The sequence below is a fragment of the Pararge aegeria genome, chromosome 8, assembly GCF_905163445.1.
Source record: "Pararge aegeria chromosome 8, ilParAegt1.1, whole genome shotgun sequence".
Lineage (NCBI taxonomy): Eukaryota > Metazoa > Arthropoda > Insecta > Lepidoptera > Nymphalidae > Pararge > Pararge aegeria.
Window position 1 is genome coordinate 13,484,337 of NC_053187.1, and position 19,822 is coordinate 13,504,158.

General features: G+C 35.6%; 2 protein-coding genes across 2 annotated transcripts; one reads left to right on the forward strand and one right to left on the reverse strand.

The window, feature by feature from the left end:
- Positions 1-428: 428 nt before the first annotated feature.
- On the forward strand, positions 429-18,968 carry LOC120625641 (calcium uptake protein 1 homolog, mitochondrial-like). Its single transcript, XM_039892730.1, has 10 exons — positions 429-756; positions 3,180-3,306; positions 3,641-3,800; positions 5,420-5,457; positions 7,769-7,883; positions 12,450-12,610; positions 13,195-13,330; positions 14,277-14,382; positions 15,355-15,572; positions 16,536-18,968. Exons 1-10 carry the CDS (start codon positions 512-514, stop codon positions 16,688-16,690), a joined length of 1,461 nt encoding a protein of 486 aa, XP_039748664.1. The 5' UTR covers positions 429-511; the 3' UTR covers positions 16,691-18,968.
- On the reverse strand, positions 8,594-10,992 carry LOC120625642 (carbohydrate sulfotransferase 11). Its single transcript, XM_039892731.1, has 3 exons — positions 10,586-10,992; positions 9,348-9,600; positions 8,594-9,276 (listed from the first exon to the last, which is right to left on the reverse strand). The coding sequence occupies exons 1-3, from the start codon at positions 10,781-10,783 to the stop codon at positions 8,594-8,596; spliced, it is 1,134 nt and encodes a 377-aa protein (XP_039748665.1). The 5' UTR covers positions 10,784-10,992.
- Positions 18,969-19,822: the final 854 nt, after the last annotated feature.

Below are 19,822 nucleotides of genomic sequence, written 5' to 3' on the forward strand. Positions count from 1 at the left end.
TCAGGTCACTTAATATCAATTATTTCAACAGTTGAAGCTGTTTAAAGAATTGTTTCTATCTTATGATCACTTAATTTTTATGGGTGATTTTAATACCTGCCTTTTTAAAAGTAATGCGATTTCATATCACAATAAAATATTAAAAACAATAATTACGATTAAAAAAGCTTGTTCATCTTTATTACGAATAGTAATAATCTATATTATTAAGACTGAGAAACGTAAAGATAGAGTGAGTCACTTTCATCTCGATTAATGAAAGATAAAAGTCCATTTGTAGATGCACAACACTTACTTCATAAGCCAGAGACAAAGTATTCAAAAGTGCTTTAGGCCAGAGCCTATGACAGTACTAGTTAAAAAAAATATCATTTTCAAGTGTCAAAATCAGATGATTGTCAACAGTGTCGATTGTTAAATAATGTCAAATGGCAGTCGATAGTGGAAATAAATTTATCAAAATTCTCGTACACTGAAAAACAAGATAAACTATCGTTGGCCATTAACCAAAATGTACAACATTACTTCGTGTCTATTTAAGTTACCTAAGGAAATACCAATATTACGGAAAGTGCCACATTTTGGTGAGGTTTCCAAGATCGTTACTGCGATTGGTTGTAATCAAGTACATATTTGTCAGAGATACTATAATAGTCAAAATAAACAGAACAATGAAAACTTGCGGCGTTTTTCATACAAGTATTTGCTTTACTCCGTACTATTTAGTGCTACAGCATACACATCCTACAAGATTTGGTAAGCATGTATTAGTTCATTACCGTATAAAAGTCGTTATTTTGTATCATCTGATCATATATCTCTCTAAAACCCTCTGTCCAATGAAAGAGGAGGCCTGTGATCAGTAGTCTCACTATGAATGTGAATAGACTGAATGATAATGATGATCTGATCTAAATACAAACCTGGTGTAATTCCTGGGTTGAATCAAAATACTACTCAGTACTAGCCTGGAATCTACACAATGAAGCTGTTCTTGTAAAGCATGTTTTTTTATTATTATTTATAGAGGGGACGCCTGCCAGTGCCAGACGGGTGATCAGTCCTCTGTAAGGACTATTCCACCCTATTCCCCATGTCGGGACACAGGTTTACTGGTGTCCCGGCAGCATCCCCCCCTGCAACCTACCAGTCTCTTTTGTGAACCTCAGGATATCCCCTATAGAGAGGTTTGCTAGGTCTTCTACACTAAAACTGTCCTTACCTTGTAGTTCCCAACTTACCATCGCGTACATGGGGCACTCAGCTATGAAGTGAAAACTGGTTTCCAATTCGCCACACTCTGGGCAGGATGGATCTTCTGCAATTCTCATTACCGTTAGGTGTCTATTTAACAGGCAATGTCCTGTGGTTACGCCTGCTACCAGTGCTATATTGGTTCTGCTCCGTGACATTAGTTGTTTTGTCTTCTTCTTGTTGAATGACTTCAGAAACAATTTCGATTGCCTGTATTGCGTTGAATTGTTCCATCTTGTATTCGATTCTCTTTCCGTGATGCCTTCTATCACTCTTTTTGTAATGTGGTATGGAATGGGTAAACAAGGCTCAGGCCCGTAAAATTGGATGCTTGCGCCCATTCTTGCTAGCTCATCTGCTTTTTCATTGCCCCGATTTCCTTTATGGCCAGGAACCCAGGCAATCAACACTTTTGTTAACTCCGCTAGTGCATTTAATGTGTTTTTACATTCCTTCACCAGGGAAGAAGTGGTATCCTTCCTACCAAGGGCCTTTAGTACAGCTTGACTGTCACTGTAAATGATAACTTCTTTGCTCCATGTATTTAGGGTTTCTAATAAGCTATTGGCACATGCCATGATGGCATATGTCTCGGCTTGGAAGACACTTGCATATTTGCCTAGACTTATTGTTTGTTCCTTTTCTGCAATGGTGCTGTTGTAGATACCAGCCCCACTGAGCTTTGTGGATTCCCGCCTAGATCCATCCGTATAGCAGACTATGCTATGTTTGCTGGCGGTTTCTATCTCCCATGTTTCCTTCTGTCCTATATGCACTCTATATTTCTTGTCGAAGATGCGCTGCCTTTTAATGAGATCATTATTCATTATTATCATCTTGTAAAGCATGTTACTAATAATAATAATGTATTGTGAGGAGGTTCCTCACTCTGGAGCCATGGCTGCCAGTTGCTTGGGCATTCAAAAGCCCTGCAAGCGGGGGGTGGATGTTTTTTTTTATAAATTTTGAATAGTGTTTTTATTTTATTTTTATACATTTAAATCAAACAAGCTGTTGGACTCGGTTGTTCCCTTTAATGTGGGATAGTAATAGTTAAAGCCTGCTAACCTACATTGAGGCAGGGTGGTGTGTTTAAAATTGTTCTCCTTTGAGAGAAGATTAATATGCATGCATGGCTTGCGTGGGCAGGAGACAACTTTCTTTTAGGAGAAAGGATAAAAGTATAACTTCTCCCTCCATAGCTTTATCAACTCTCAATATGTATTATAATAAACAGGGATAAACTTCTATCTATGTTCCTGTGCTTTAGCAGGGGGACACGTTAATTATATCCCTTGTCAGATTTCATTGGGGGATATGATTAACATTAGACATTGACACTGTTGTTCATTGACCCTGTTTCAATGCATACACCATCTCCTCGTGTGACATCATTAATTATTAAGTCTATACTAATAATAAAGGGTGGTGATAGCCTCATTGGTAACACTTCAGCTTACTGGGGCTAAGTTTGAGCACCAGATCACACTTCAAACATTTCTGAGCCATGCGTTTTTAATTTAAGCAGTTAAATATTGCTTGTTTTATTGTTTATGCATGAGAGTTCTCCATAATATTCTCAATGTCATGTGGAGACTACCAATCCCTCTTGACTTGGTAACCCCTAAGCAGTCCGATTGTTGAGGAAAGTTATTATAGACTATTTAACTTACAAAAGCACAGTCAGGCAATGCAATGCAGTTGGGGTATAGTATAGCAGTGTAGTAGAGTTTTTTAGAAACATTATCAGATAAAGTGTAACTTTTAACAGCGTAACTTTTAACAGTTACCTGTGTTATTTATTTGCCATTATTTCTAGATTATTTTTCCTAAACAAGGAAGGTAGTATTTGCAGTAAGTAATTTAATTTTAATTAAATCTAAAGCACACATTTTATATTGTATTTTATATAATTATTGTTTTAGGTTGAGGTATCAAATAATTCCTTCGATAACAGCAGCCGAAGAGATTGCTGAGAGTGATTCCGAAGGTGAAGTTGACACCAGAAAGAAAAGATATAGAAAGGAAAAAGTTGGTTTCAGGGACAGAAAGGTCAGATTTTTTATTTTTTTTTGTCTAAATTGTGTGATAGGAATAGTATGTATACTCTTAATTATTTGTAATTTTTACTATACTTTTATATTAACTTACTATTTTTATATAATTCTTCAATGTTTGGACTTTCTGAAAAATTATTATTTTAAATAAAATTTAGCTATTAATTTACTCAGAAAGGCATATGCCTGCATATTTCTGGAAGGGAATTTACCAACCTACTCTCATTAAAATCAATGAATCAAACTTTAAACCTATTTTTTTATGTTTTAGTTAACTTTACTTTTTATTTGTTTATTTTTTCTCTTAAGTTTTTTATTTCTCCTGACAGATAATGGAATATGAGAACCGAATGCGAGCTTATTCAACTCCTGACAAAATATTCAGATACTTTGCAACTGTCAAATTGACTTTCGGTGAAAACACTGAAGTTTATATGACACCTGATGACTTCTTGCGGGCCATCACTCCTGGCATGAAACAGCCTGATGGTATTCAATTTTAATTTAAGACCCATAAGGATTCTTGATGTAATCTCCAAACATTGAGAAGACAGACTTGCTGTTTTGGTTTGGCATAATTTTTACGATTGACCCGCGCCGGTCTATGGAGGGTGATTTTGTTGGAGTAATAACTGCCACCGTTGCCTCTCGGCGAAGACAGTCTCAGCCAGACTCCCTGAGCATCTGCATTATATAATTCCAGAACCTTTCGTAGGAGTTTCATTAAAAAACGGTGTGTTTAGGTTCGTAATGATTTTAGAATTGAAATTAAGTATTTTATCCTGGATGCACTCTTACTAAGTAACATGCTCTTCAACATTGTTGCGAATGTGCAATGTTGTTTCAACACATTATAACAATTTTAACGAAAATTATTATTGTCAGGTAAAAGTATAATATGAAACAGTGCAAAATGTTCGAAAATGTTTCATCATCATATCAACACATCACTGGTCCACTACAGGGCATGGGTCTCCTTTCGCAATGAGAAGGGGTTAAGGCAGTATTCCACCACGCTTGCCCAGTGCCGTGTGTGCCCAGTGCAGTGATTGGTGGCCAATCGAAAATGTGTAGTTGCAACTTTTTTCCAGTACTCAGTACCAGGATGACAAATTAACCTTTTAAAATGCTGCGAAAAGTAGCCTCTAATGTCATTTACCAATTTTTCAAAAGGCTAGCAATTTTAGTACCGAATTTAATTGAAATCAGCTTAGTTGTTTTTCAATGAAAAGCTATCAAACAGACAGACATTCCATCCACCTATTGAATAAATAATATTTAAACGATTAACAGATAATTGGGTAGTTAATTCCATATTATACTAAGTATACATGATAACAAAAATAATGAATGGCTAAGCTTCTTCTTAGTCAAGGGCTTATTTGGAACCCTCATAACTTATTCGTTTTAATTTAACGTTGTTAATTGTTACCTCCGTCATCTCAGTTTACGTAATGGCAACATCTGTACATACGCATCAAAACTCCCTCTTAAAGGTTTATTTAAATAAAACGTTTTGAAGGCGACTTTACGCAATGAAACATCGCTTATGTAGGTATAAAATAAAAAGTTATTTCTTTCTTTAACTGCTGCTTTGCTGGAACTTGGATAGATAATTGAATATGAAAACCGCATGCGCCAATATTCAACACCCGACAAGGTATTTCGTTACTTCGCAACTCTGCAAGCTCAGCATCATGACCAGCATGAGGTATTCATGACACCCGATGACTTTCTGCGCTCCATGACGCCTGGAGTTAAACAACCTGATGGTAATATTACATATTGCAATCCATTAGTTATTCTATGATCACACTTTGACTCCTGTAGGGGCTAAACCGGACTGGACGGAACTGCAATGCATTGGAAATTTAAATCTTTCCTCCCGCTAAATAAAGTGCAGTTTGAAGTGGCGTGTGGCCGACGCGCAGCCAACGAGCTTCGAGATGCTTCCATAATGCGGCTTCTTCATATCACCCCATTACTGGATGCAGTATTGCGCATTTCGTTGCAGTGCAGTTCTATTTAGTGCGGTTTAACCTATTGTTTACATGATTATTTTATCAAAAAGTTATATTAGGTACTTTAAATCCATTATTTTTTTACAGGTTTAGGATTAGATCAGTACAGAAGATATGACCCGAAGGTAATTTCTAGTTTCTTGAATAGGTAGTTCTTATTAAAGGTTCGCGCATTTTAGGTGGGTCCACGCCACAACGCAATAGTTACAATTTTGTTTCTTTTTTTGCTCCGCCAACGTCGTCGGACTTTTTGCCGGTTTGATAGTCTAATCGATAATTTTGTCGTTATATTCCTACTTTTTCGACGAATCTTTTGTAGTTCACCTGTGCGATTTAATATTGCAATCATTGGATATGTTCATTTATTACTGTCATAAAATCTGTCACCAGTAGTTGAACGTTGACGAGAGTTTTTGGAGTAATTTGCCAACCAACATTCTCAAGGTATACCTACGACGTTTAACAGCAAATCACTCACAAACAGTTGAAATAGGTAAGACGTGGAAAGTTTCGTTTCTTTTAAAAATGCTATTATTGATTTTTAATGCGTTGCGGCTCGTTTTGCCTTAATGTGCTCGAACCTTTAAAAACCTTGTCTACGTATTATATTACAGGTTAATTAATAATTTTATTTGACTTAGATAGATAGACTAATGAAGATGTTGTAGCGGAACATTCTGTTAGGATAATAAATATTTTTGTACTAAGTAAATAATTTACATATAATATTTTTCAATACATAAGTGAGTAAATCACGCCAAATTACCTATTAGGAACCACCATTCTCTAAAAGACAATGTGGGAATAATATTTTTACTGCACGCGGTAGTCTACTTTAAAACCTCCAACAAAGAAACTGCTTTTTACTGGCCAATGTATTAAAAAATATTAAATCAACTTTTGTGTTAATAAAAAAAGCATAAATTAAAGCACTACCTCTCTTTGGCACTGTCACTGTCTTTACACTACTTTCTTGTCTTTTCAGAACATCGATGAGGTACTGTCTTTCGCCTCTCCTTCACAAACTATCTACCGCTCACTCTTTTTGTAAAAACAAAAATATTTTGTTTATGTTATATGCACAATTTTTAATAACCGTAACTTTGGGTAACTGGTTTTCAATTTAACATTGATAGTCAATGGGAAATTATACTTTATTGATTTGTCTTTCTTATAGTTAATAATATGTTTAAGTTTATGTATATAAACTGACTTCGAGAAAGCATATTTGTGATTTTTTATCGTTAATGTATTCCAGAAAAATGTATTTCAATAAAATCCTAATTTCCTCTTGAATGTCAAAATTATATTGAAAAGCAGGGTTATCCAACTCGACGGTTCTTTGTTCCCACTATGATAATACAACCCTAGCAAGCCAATTTATCTGGAAACCTTTATCAAACAGGTCGTACAGTAAAAGTGAGTCGCAAGAATCCGCAATATCCGAACGTAACGTAATTTAAAAGCATTGAAAATTCTACTGTATGATATATTAGCAGAGTGGTTGCAGTCATAGGTTTGCAGTTATATGATATAACTGCAAATCTATGACACTTTGCCAATTTGATATAACTTTTATCAAATTGGCGAAGTTCTCAGGCGGAGTCCTGTTAACCTATCTACTCGAACGAGACGTTGTGATACATGTGTCTGTTGATGCAGACTATATCAAACTATAAATCGTCTCCCTAAACATCAGGAGCATAAAAAAATGAGAAACATTCGTTCAGAAAATCTGAATTATTTTGCGGCAAATCATAACAAATCATCAAATCATCTTAGTAATAGAAAAACAGACTTTAATGACACGGTATATAAATTATTTGTTTTAAGTGACGAATAACAATAGTGTGACTTATGATTTTTTAGACATCCGATGCGATCGAAACTTGTAAAATACTCGTTACTTGCGTTTTTAGTACTCAAAAAGCGTTACATTCGGTGCGTATTGCGTACTGCGGCAGTGATCTTCTAGCAGCTTTAGTTGAAATCCTATAAATTTAATAATGATGATTTGCAACTATTTCGCAAATCTGTTCTAGCTTTTTATATTTATTTCAAGGCAAAAATTTTTAAATAGTTTAACACTTATGCTTTTATATTAGAATTTTCTCTTAGATTTTCCAGCATGGATTTTTTTGATTCCTTAAGTTTAAACAAGATAACATAGCTATACCTTTGGTAGCCGCTTCTATGGGTACATAATTATTTTTCGCATTTTCCTTTCAGTCTTTTTTTGTTGGACTTATTAGACCGCGTAGGAACAGTTCGAGTCCCGTAATTAAAAAAAATAGTCATATAGATGATTTCTTACATACCAGCTAACAATTAGATATAGACAGATTGCGATTAGATAGTGACAATCTAGATTAGAATAGCCTTGCAGCAAATGTAAAAATAAAATCTTATGATGCAATTCCTAACGTGTTTCCTCAGACTATAAGCCAGCGCCTCAACTTGGATTTGGATGAAGATTCTATATTCTACAAACTTGGCTCGTCGGGACTCATCACATTTAGTGACTATATATTCCTGCTCACGGTATTGTCAAGTAAGTGCAATCCTTACTAATATTATAAATGCGAAAGTGATTTTGTTTGTCCTTGCTTAACACCCTAACTAGGAAACAAATCAACAATATTTTTGTCATAGACTGAGTTGAAAGGACGTAGAGTAACATAGGCTATCATTGGAAAAAGTTATACTATTAATACCCACTAGAAACCAAATCAAAAGCATTTAAGTAAACACTTATATTCACTTTTATGCCGATTTTCACTAAACCTAGGAAACGCTTAAATCTGAAGCATAATGATTTGGGTGCTGCGTACAGAAAAAAAAGTTTCACCAACTCTTAGATGATGTGAATCGACTTTGGGCGCCATCCTAAGTTACGACACCGATTCGGCGGTGCATATTTATGGAACTCACAAACTGTCATATGACAGATGACAGATGAAAAAAAATGTAAATCCGGTTTGTTTAATGACCTTATATTCATACTAAAAATGAAAAATGTGCCTCATCTTGTGGCAAGGACCATAGACAAGTTAAGTTATATGATTTGCCAAGTGAAAATCTATTGGTGAAAGGTAAATGTACCCATGCTTGGGAACCGTCTTCTATTAAATGTTACTTACTTAGGGATAGCCTTGTTTATGGTTTGTGGAATCGGGCATTAGACCTTTAAGTTTAAACTTATAAACATAGCATGCATAACACAGCTGAGGAAAATAAAACACAAAGTAAATTAAATATAATTTATTTTCTTACGTAACGTCGATAAATATCTGATTTGTAACCGAACATTTCGAAATCTATACCATATATTTGCAATAGTTTGTCTAACATTTGCTCGTCGAGCTGTCCGAAATAATATTTCAACAAAGCGGAAGTATTCTTCCCATCGCGTGATTTATTCATCACTGTGCGCAGCCGCATTCTACGATTTCGGACTCTCCTGCCCAATATATGACCAAGTCCTAACTGTTGTACGACGAATGCCGAATCTCTAGACAAAGTTTCAACTTTAGCTATTACTGTAAAATTTGCTGCACATGGTGTGCAAAATTTGTAATATGGCGCCCAGTGTTCGTCTAGGGTAACCTCCCCAGACGCGTAGTTTTTAATAAGGTAAGATACGAATTCGTAAAACGTCGGGCCAAAGGATTTGATTGGTCCCAAAACCTTCAAAGCGGCCTCTCTATGTGCTGCCACTATTGCTCTTGCAAGTTTTCTATAGTATGGCGGTGTTATATTTTCAAGCTTGTCCCTATAAGCAGAAAGTAATCGAACGAACGGTTCGCGCACTACCAAAAGGGATATAACACCTGGTGTATTTACAGCGTCCTTTAGTTCCTCTTCACTCGGCCTTGGATATTTCTTTCGAGCCAACATCAAGGGCGTGTGCCTCGTCCGAGCCAAAAACTTCTTGTCATAACCTCCTGAAAGGGGTTGAAAAATTAAAATATTAACCTTCATAAAGTAACAAATACTATTTCATCCCAAACCTTACCTAATATATTGAAATTATATAACCAAGAAGTACTAGCGGCTTTGAATATATTACACCAAACAATATTATGAGCATGGTCGACGAAGAATTCCTTGCTGTTTATAATCTGCGTGGGAAGGGACCGTAAGTGACAAACTTCCTGAACTTTTTCAACTCTCTGTTCTAATTCAATAATGGTTGCGTTGTCTGGCTCGAGCCAGTCATTATTAGACGAGTCTAATTCTTCATCGTCGCCTAAAACTGGACCCTGCAACTAAAAATAATGTTTAAGTTTTCTGTTGCATCAGCTCATGGTACCTACTAACTTATGAATCCAAAATAGAAGAGAGCATCAAATGTTTTAAATGTAAAGGTTGTATAAATATTTCAACGCAAACCGTTATAATATTAAAGGTTAGGGTCACTTTTAATTATGATCTAGTATTTGCTATGCTAACCATCGAAAGTTCTAAGCCAAATTTGAAATTATACGGTAGTTTTTAACTCGGGCCGACTGAATCTTGATCGCCAAACCGAAATAATCTTAATAACGTAAAATATTTTACGTTTACGCTTGTATGTGTGTGCTTATGAACGTAGTTGTAAATTATTATTTTAATATTATCGGAGGCCATCATTTCAGGTATATATGTACCGATAAACGCGCCAATGCTTCATACGTTTTGAACGGTTTCCTTTTGAAACAATACATACTACCAAATCTCTCGCCTTGTTAAAACACTAAGGAATTTGTTATTTCCAAATAACACCCTAAATATATTCCATTTAGTCAAGCGTTAAAATGGTTAGGTACGTCGCGCTCCACCAGAATCCAGTCAGGATAGATACTGAATTCATCCATGTAGTTACCAAATGCAGTTATGGCTGTGATTTTAATATTAATTCAAAATTTATTGTGATTTTAATTTAAATTCAAAATTTATTTATTTTAAGTAGGCCTAGTTTATAAACACTTTTGAAACTTCATTTAATATTAATTTGTGCCCTAGTTCACGCAAGATTATTTCTCTTTCATTTTTCACCTCATCATCACTACCAGAGAGATCGCAGTGAAGAACTAGTAAAAAGAAAAATACAGCACGGAAAATGGACGTTAAGAAAACAATAACTCCACTGGCGTAATATTTGGCTGTGACGACTTGAGTTCCATGCTGTATGTCTGATTTTAGCTTAAAAGATTAGCATGCTTATCACATAGGTAACATTAACGGGAGAGGTGGTTATATTCGTCTATTTACCAGCCACTTGGTGTAATTGTCAGGTACAGACCAATCCTTCACTGTAGTTGGCCCACTGCTTTTCAATATCGTCATCTTCATCACAACCACATAAAGAGTCGCCCAGAACAGAAAGGTCACAGTCTTGGCGCCACATCTCAGGCAGGGGAATGCCTTTGTTATCATCCGCGCACGGAATCTTTTCGTCGGGAGTACCATTTCGCCGCGTCATGTGGTCACGAAAATTATATTAAAGATCGAGGAAAAGAATTGTTAAAAATTAAACAATTTCGTTTGTTAGTTAGGAAGATAGAAGAATCAAATTAGATGATCCCTAAATAACTATATCATGGTTCGCGCCACTAAAGTCTTAAACGTGCGTATCTCATTTACTACGAGATCGAGTGACGCAGCATCCCTCTACGGAGCATGAGCGGAGTTAACGATTTTATGTGATGTCGTCACCCGCTTCTACTTCAATCCACGATAATTTATTTAACTTGAGTTTGTATTTGGACTTGCCCCGTTTAAATGTTATAGCATGATATAATTTTCTGCAGAAAAGCCAGTATTTAATAAATATATCGGACTGCATTGCATAGGAAAAAAAAAATTATCCGACAATCATATATTTTTATAATGTATCCTTATTTCTTAACCTCAGCCGAGGGACTACCTGCGAAACAGTTTATTACTCATACAAGCAGTATCAAATAGCCTAAAATAAATAAAAGTTACATAATTTTATGGATCGAATTGAAAAAACCAAAAATAAAACATACCTTTTCACGTTACCAAAACCAAAACATGCATTTTTATATTCTTTTTTCGGGCTTAAGAGGCTTAATAATGAGACGCAGTGTCGTGATACCTGTCTCTTAAACTGAAGTTTGCATAGTCTCAAAGGTTAGGGGATCCGGCGAACGCTTATTAGTCTCTCGAAAAAATGGTGATCAAAATTTTTAACTAGGGTTTTATTTACTTTATTTAGTCCTCATAGGTTATTTTAGTATCTAAAAAATTTAAATACAACGATGTCTTAAACTAGCCATAGACATGTTATAGTAATAAATGATACAAATACGACATAGTTCTATCGAGTCACGTATTAGTTCATGGACATTTATTAGTTTGTGTACAATGTTTTTTCATGCGATTCATTTACATCGATGGTAACTATAACTATGTACAAAGTATGTTCAAGTTTGAATAGTTTTTGTTTTAATATATGACATATTATGACTGCAATCTCGCCAAGTGACGATGCAGCCTAAAGTAGACCTGGTTTCTTTCTAGGTGCCCACATATCCACGTGGAAAATAATTTAAGATTTTTATTTTCTGATTGAGTAATCAATTTTTTTCTCATAATTAATTTTTTCTCTTAAAGTAACAATAATTAAAATAATAATAATATTTTTTTTTCTTTATTGTGGTAAACACCCAAAAAGTACTAAAAAGTACAAAAATAAATACACAATCATGAAACATTCATAATTATTAATAAAAAATAAAAAATAAAATATTTTATCTATTATAAATCACACTGAAGGTGTATCATATTACTCTCTATGTGTTGTTATTTGAAACTCTATGTGTTGAGATCCATTGCGCCGATTTTAAACCACGCATGTTTTGTCTTACTATCTGAAGGATAAAAGCAAAGAAATCGGGCAACCCCGCCTCGGCGAACATGCCCGATGAAACAGTTTATAGCTATGGGCAGGAGACAATTATCTTCCCAGGAAAAGAATAAAAATTTATCTTCTCCCACAGCTTTATCAACTAGCAGGTGGACACGTAATTTATATCCCCTGTCAGGGGATATAATTTTTGTCTCCTGCCTGTGCAGGACTAGCCTGCAGTAAAAATAATAAATCTTTCAGCGTCTCGACGACATTTCGAGATCGCGTTTCGCATGTTCGATTTGAACGGCGATGGAGACGTGGACTGCGAGGAGTTCGAAAAGGTGGCCGCCCTGATCCGGCAGCAGAGCAGCATCGGCTCGCGGCACCGCGACCACGCCAACACGGGCAACACTTTCAAGGTATCTTTATTTGTACCTATAATGCCTTCAATGTATCTAGTAATTTCATCGCTGGTGCAAAACGGCACGATCAATATATTATTATCATTTCAACCTTGAATGCGTTTAATGTATTTTTAAGTTTCATGGTATTATAATTTGACCTTCTAATGCCATTATAATGTATATTTAATTTTCAATCCATTTGTTGGTGGCTTGCCGTACATATGCTTAAAATATTGTAAGCATATTTATCATAAATTATAGAATTAAGTACAATAGGCCAACTTGCATAATTCTTCTAACCATCTATTGTGTTGTCGAAAAAAGCTTTAGGTATTATTTATTCGCGCCGCGCTGATTCTGAATAATTTGTGAAACCACTGTCTCCCTCTTATTTCATCCGTTAAGGAGTCGCGTCTTCTGTTTTCGAAGACAGGAAATGTAATGGGACTAATTAGACACCTTAACCTTTTCAAATTGAGAAAAAAAAGATATGAATCGATTCAGACGGTAGATTAACATTTTTAAAGATGCATTTTCACCAAATTATATCCTCCTCCTTTGTTCAAGCGAATATAAAAAAAGACTTGCCTCTTTTCCAGGGTATAAATTCAGCACTGACCACTTATTTCTTTGGACAAAAGCTTGATGAGAAATTGACTATCGAAAAGTTCTTGGACTTTCAACAACAACTGCAGAAAGAGATCCTCTCCCTCGAGTTTCAGAGAAAACAACCAGGTATTAAAACTGTAAGACACTTATTTAAAGCAGCCCCCTATAATCACTGTCAATAAATTATGAAATTAAGCGTAATTTGCTATAATTTGCTAGAAATCATAAATATATATTTATAACTGCTTCACATCTAACAGATCTTGTTCAATGGCATGTACCCTCTACGCACGTTCCGCTCCGAAACCGGAGCCTCCTCAGGCGATGTTGACTTTACAATGACTGACTGACTGACTGAATATGGGGTACATTGCCGAAGATCTGTTTGGTGTGGAGTGTAAAGATTGAAGAAGTGCTGCTTTTCGTGGAGTTCAGCAAATTAAGCTTAATTTTCATAATATATCATGAAATTCCGCAAAGTAACGACTGCTTCTAACTAATACTGTCAATAGAAGTTTCACACGAGATACGAATTGATTTTCTCTATTTAAAGATAATGAAATCTATTACATGTGTATTGTCGGGGTGATCAGACTAGCCCGGCTAGATTTAAGTAATCTTAAAAATAAAGGAGTACTTACTACATATAATAGAATTGTATGAATGAATGAATATATTGCACACCACAAAAAGTACATAGAACAAAAAGAAAAGTATACAGAACAACGTAAACAATTTGGCGGCCATATCGCTACATAGCGATTTCTTCTAGGCAACCAAGGGCGAAGAAAAAACAGTTACAGAAAAAAGTTAGGTGGTGCATATTTACATATATCCATAAAATACATAAGTATTTCATTACTTAAGCATATGCATATAATATATAAAAAACAATAATTAAATTGTAAGTAGGTAGTAGAATCTGTCATCAAACAGATTTAACAATACGGAGTGACCGAGAAAAAAAATAGTAGTTCTTTATGGTTGTTTTTATTTTTAATATTTAAGCAAGATCTGCCCTTGTTTTAATATATTCAGCACTTAAGACTGATTTAAAATTATTTGATTTCAGATGAAAACGGTCGTATAACTGAGGCTGATTTCGCGGAACTTTTATTGGCATACGCTGGCTATCCCGCTAAGAAGAAGGCTAGAATGCTTAAACGGGTTAAAAAAGCGTGAGTATCGACTATTACCAATATGTGTAGTTCAATATAGTTAGTTGCAACGTTAAACTGCATTTAAGCTCCAGCTCGGATTTCCTGCACGCATAACTGCACGTTCGATATATTAAGCCTTACCGCAAACACTTTCTTGCAATGTGCAGTTAGTAACTTACACATGTTGTACAAATTACTAGCACGCAGGTCTGAGCTCATACAGGTATGCTCGCTGTAAGTCCGGCATTACAAAAAAATTTCAGCAGTTACTTTAAACGCTAATATTTTGGTTACTTTTCTCTTGATGTGCAAAATATTTGTGTCTTAATTAGCTCTGAAGTATGACTGCAATTTTATAACAAGTTGTAAAAGTAAAAAGTCCTTTTTACTGCCGGGCCAGTAAAAAGGACAGGTCTCCTGCCAGAATGAGAAGACACCAGAGATTAGGCCGTAGTCCAATATGCTAACAAGGTTCGGAGTGGTAGACCTTACAACTCTTTGAGAACATTTGAGATCATTGACGGCCGAGTGGCGCAGTGGGCAGCGACCCTGCTTTCTGAGCCCAAGGCCGTGGGTTCGATTCCTACAACTGGAAAATGTTTGTGAACATGAATGTCTCAGTGTCTGGGTGTTTATATGGATATTTTAAGTATTTATGTGTCCTATTCATAAAAATATTCATCATTCATCTTAGTACTCATAACACAAGCTACGCTTACTTTGGGGCTAGATAGCGATGTGTGTATTGTCGTAGTATATTTATTTATTTATTTATTAATATGAAGAACTCTCTGGCGTGCAGGTTTCCTCCCGACATTTTCCTGCACCATTAAAGCAAGTGATATTTAATTTCTTCAAACGGACAGAGCTTCTTAAGTTAGAGATGCATGCTGGGGCTTGAACTTAGTCCCTTCGAAAGGATGACCAAGGTCATAACCATCACAGCTTCGCTATTAGACTATCTTACTACAATATCAATGTTTTTGTTAGGTTCCGAGATCACGGCGTCGGTATAACAAAGGACGATTACTTAAAGTTCTTCCATTTGCTGAATAACGTAAATGACGTGGACACTGCGCTCACGTTTTACCACATAGCCGGGGCATCTATTGACCAGCCAACTCTACGACACGTCGCTAAGACAGTGGCGCATGTGGACTTAGATCCACATGTTATCAACGTTGTATTTACGATATTCGACGAGAACAGTAAGTATCTAAAATTCCAAGCATCAGTATTCAGTACTCATTTATTCATTTGCTTTCATGTACATAATCATAACCCTAAATCTATGTGATGGGCAGTAACTTTAATTTACACTGAAAGATCAAGAAATAATACTTTGTTCTAGCTCTGGTTCTTTGTTCGTTTAGTTTCATTGCACCTTTAGACATCTTTAGCTCATTGGCAATTTAAAGTCAATGCTTATTCTATCTGCACTCTACTAAATTCTGTTAGTGTAAACATACGGAGTGCATTCTTGCATTGTTCTGTCTGCGTTCGCAAGAGTAAGTACACGGCACTACAGCTACGAATAACTACACTACACTACACTACAGCTAAAAGCCTAGAGCTTTCTTGTTTATTCGGACGTGCTGTCTCTTCGGAACGGTCTTTTCAAAGCGTGAAATGTTTTCTAGCAAAGAGCATTCGTTCCAGTGATTAAAACATTATTAATCCAAGAATTCGAGTAAAACTGGGGGTCCTAACTGCGACCTTCGTGGAAAATTAGTTGTGCGGGATTGGTTTTTTGGTTAAGTTTTTATTTAATGCATAATATTATGTAGGAAAAACTTGTCACGAAGGGAATTGTCGCGATGATTATGAATTTACATTCTTTTCATCATCATCATCAGTTAAACCGATTGACGTCTTCTGCTGGACGGTCTTTTGTAGGGCGTTACAAAATTCACGATCCTGGGCCACTTGTGTCCAGCGGCTCATCGCGACCCCCAACGAGGTGGACAGACGACATCAAGTCTGTCCATCTCGTTGGGGTCCACCTACATTGCTAAGACAGAATTTATGCGATTTCAAGATACGATTTCACCCGCCTAACTTAAACCATATTATCACCAAAACATAATATCTTAGGCTTTATATTTATAGAAAGCTAGTATACCCTCTAGTATTCCTTATTTATTTTTATTAAAACATAACTTTACTTCCAGTGGACGGCCAGCTAAGCAACCGCGAGTTCGTAGCTGTGATGAAAAATAGACTCCTACGTGGATTAGAAAAGCCGAAAGACACTGGGTTCGTTAAACTTATGTATTCGCTCATAAAGTGTGCTAGAGACACCAAGCCGGCTATTCTAGACTTTTAAGCTACGATAAGGCTGAGTTTAGTGGACAACAGATCATCGGTGCATATGTCAGTCGATAACAACGAAATCGTAATAAAGGGTAACAGTTATAACAGCAGCACTAAAGTTAGAGATGGCACAATCTTTGTCGGTTTAATTTTTGCTCTAGAAGACGTTTGCACATGTACCATGTACACTATTAAATTTTTCAAAACAGTCATTCGAGAATTATTTGAGACCGTACGCGCTGTACGCACCCGCACATTACTACGCACTGCGTATATCGCGACGTAAATTTTCCGAACATACACATTATAAACGTACATGTATCGGCGCATTCCGTGATGCACCGATTGGGTGACCGAGCGAACATGCATGTTTACTTACCGTTTTCACTAAACCTAGGAACCTTAAATCTATCTCTAATGATTTAGGTGTTGCATGGAGAAAAAGAACGTTTTTACCAACTCTTAAATGATAAATAAAGACGTTAGGCGCCATCTATAGTTGCGACACCAATTCACCGGTGCGTAATGTTTAGAAAACTCATACATTAACACTTAACAGATGAAATATCTATAAGAAAAATGTAAATACAATATGGTAGAACTTCAAAAACACAAAACATGACCAAGACAAGTTGAGCAATTCTTAAGCTATGAGAGCTTAAGAGTTGCAGAATTAAAACCGATTTGTGAAAGACAAATCTATGCCTGGGGAATCTCTTTATAGTGGGCGCTACTTGGGCTTTGTTTGTCTTTAGTGAAAATGGGCATAATGGCATTTTATGTATCAAAGGTACGTACGTACACTTAAACAACGTTGATGCGTATCGGGAATACGCGCGCACCCACGGTCGGTCGTACACTGAAACCAACCTCACTTATTTCTTATTATGTTTAAATTGGCGATATATTTTTATTATTTTCTATTTATCTTAGTGGCATCGTTAATAGTTCTGATAGACTTTATAGACTTAATAGACTTTTATTTCTATGCGGTCTTCTACAGAAGGCTTCAGAAGGTTTGATATGCCTTTTAATTAATCACGTTGGTCATTGGAGTGTCAAAATAAATTATTCGTTTTATTTAACTTAAAACGGTTCATGCAATAGGTCTTAATAATAAACGCGGCATTACGTTGAAAAAGTTAGTGTTTATTGCGCTCTTACTTTTGAAAGGTGTGACAGTTGGGAGTCTGACCAAACACTACATATCTATTCCAACGTTACGACACATCTATTAAAAAGGCCCTTATGGTCTCCGATGCCACTAATAGTAAAGTTTTTTTTACAATATTCTACTAAACTATCAAACATTTATTATTATATTTATGGATTATCATTGAGATAGATAATAAGCTCTCTAATTTTATTGAAACTAACTAAATAAACTAAATTCTGTAAACCTATGCATCGTATCTATAAGTACTAGTCATAAAGATCAAAAGATTTGAGGATAGTTTTTATATTTTTCCGAAATCAATATACTAACTTGTTCTTACAATATTATCCCCTGTGCCATGGAGAATGGAAATAGAATCCATAGTTATTCATTTTTATCAACGGATATTCCAAAGAAAGGACTTATTACTGTTTGCTATTTCTTGAAGTTTAATTTAGTGTCTAAAATACCTTTAACTAAAATAGTTATTAGTGATTTGCCTGTTTGGTTCGGTACCTTAATGTTTCAACTATATTAAATCAGCATTTAAAATTATCATCTTTCAAGGCGTACTCACCTTAGGAAAATAAGTTATTGAAAAAAAATTGAATGCAACCTTTTTTTTTCTTTAGTTATGCTGATATTTTTGATTGTCGTTTATTTTGTTCCTGTTTTGTCTAGTCACCGTTTTATTGAGATATTTCTATAATTGTATTCTATTGTTATTGGGTTGAGAAAGGTGAATCCAGAGGCTTATTTAGAATAGAAAATCTGAGCAACTTTAGATACGCAGTCCGGAGTCTACTTCAACATTCATCTTAAATTTTTTTTTTAACAAACAAGATTATTTCTGTAAACAACTTCCTAAAACTGGGGCATTATCAATAAAAACGTGGCACACCGTCGGAATCGCTATGCAGAAAAGTTTTTACTCAAGTTTTTCCGTACTTCAACTTTCGGCATCTTTCAAGTGACAGAGCATAAAAAAAAACTCTGCTAACTATTCCAACGTTATGCCGCATTTATAAAAGCGATTGATAAAACAGAATTGCCACAACTATGTTGCCTAAAGCACATTGATAAATTAACACGGTATATTTATATTGTTATTTTTTTGCCAGGCGATAATGCCAGTATCACCTGCGGGCAATTATCGCTTCCACATTTTTTATCCCGACAGCTAACGGCTGGATAAGAGGATAAAAATATGTAAATAATTTTAAATTTAATTGATCTGTTTTGTGTTCATAGATTTAAGACTTGTTAACGCATTATTAGTTTTATATTTTAAGTTAAGTTAATCTACGGTTTTTTTTAAATCTCTGTATGGTGTTAAAATAAAAAAAACCTTATAAAATATAATTTTTGTTTTCTTTAATTAGCCATTAAAATATATTCCTATGTAGGTGTGACGTTGAATGAATGAATTTATACACTTTTATTGTACACCAAAGAAAGTAGTTACAGAGATATAAACATTTTAGAGCCTGAGGGTGCAATTTTCTTCTTTCGGTATTCCCGGTGTTAATTTTGGGTTATGAACTATTTATATTGCACACCTACGAGAACCTTCCTGAATAAAAGGGCTATTAAAATCGAACAGCTAGATCGTGAGAATAGCGCGTTGAATCGTTAATATGTATTAATATGTATTAGTTAATATGCTTCTTCTTCTTCTTCTTCTGGGCAGTTTCCACACGTAAGCGCTTCGCTTGTTGTACGTGAAATTTCCCAGTGTTGCTCGCTACTCCAGCCATCCAAGCTCGTTCCAGAATCCCAGCATGCCGCCCAGGTTGCTGAGGACTTCTGTGAAAGTGGCTGGTGATCCCAGGTAGATCTCGCGTTGCTCTGTCACGTCCGTGCACTCCAGCATCACGTGCGTAGGTGTTTCATTCTTCTCCATGCATGCTCTGCAAAGAGGGCTGTCGGTGACACCTATAATGGAAAGATGTCTGTTTAAGGAGCTATGCCCTGTTATGATTCTTACCA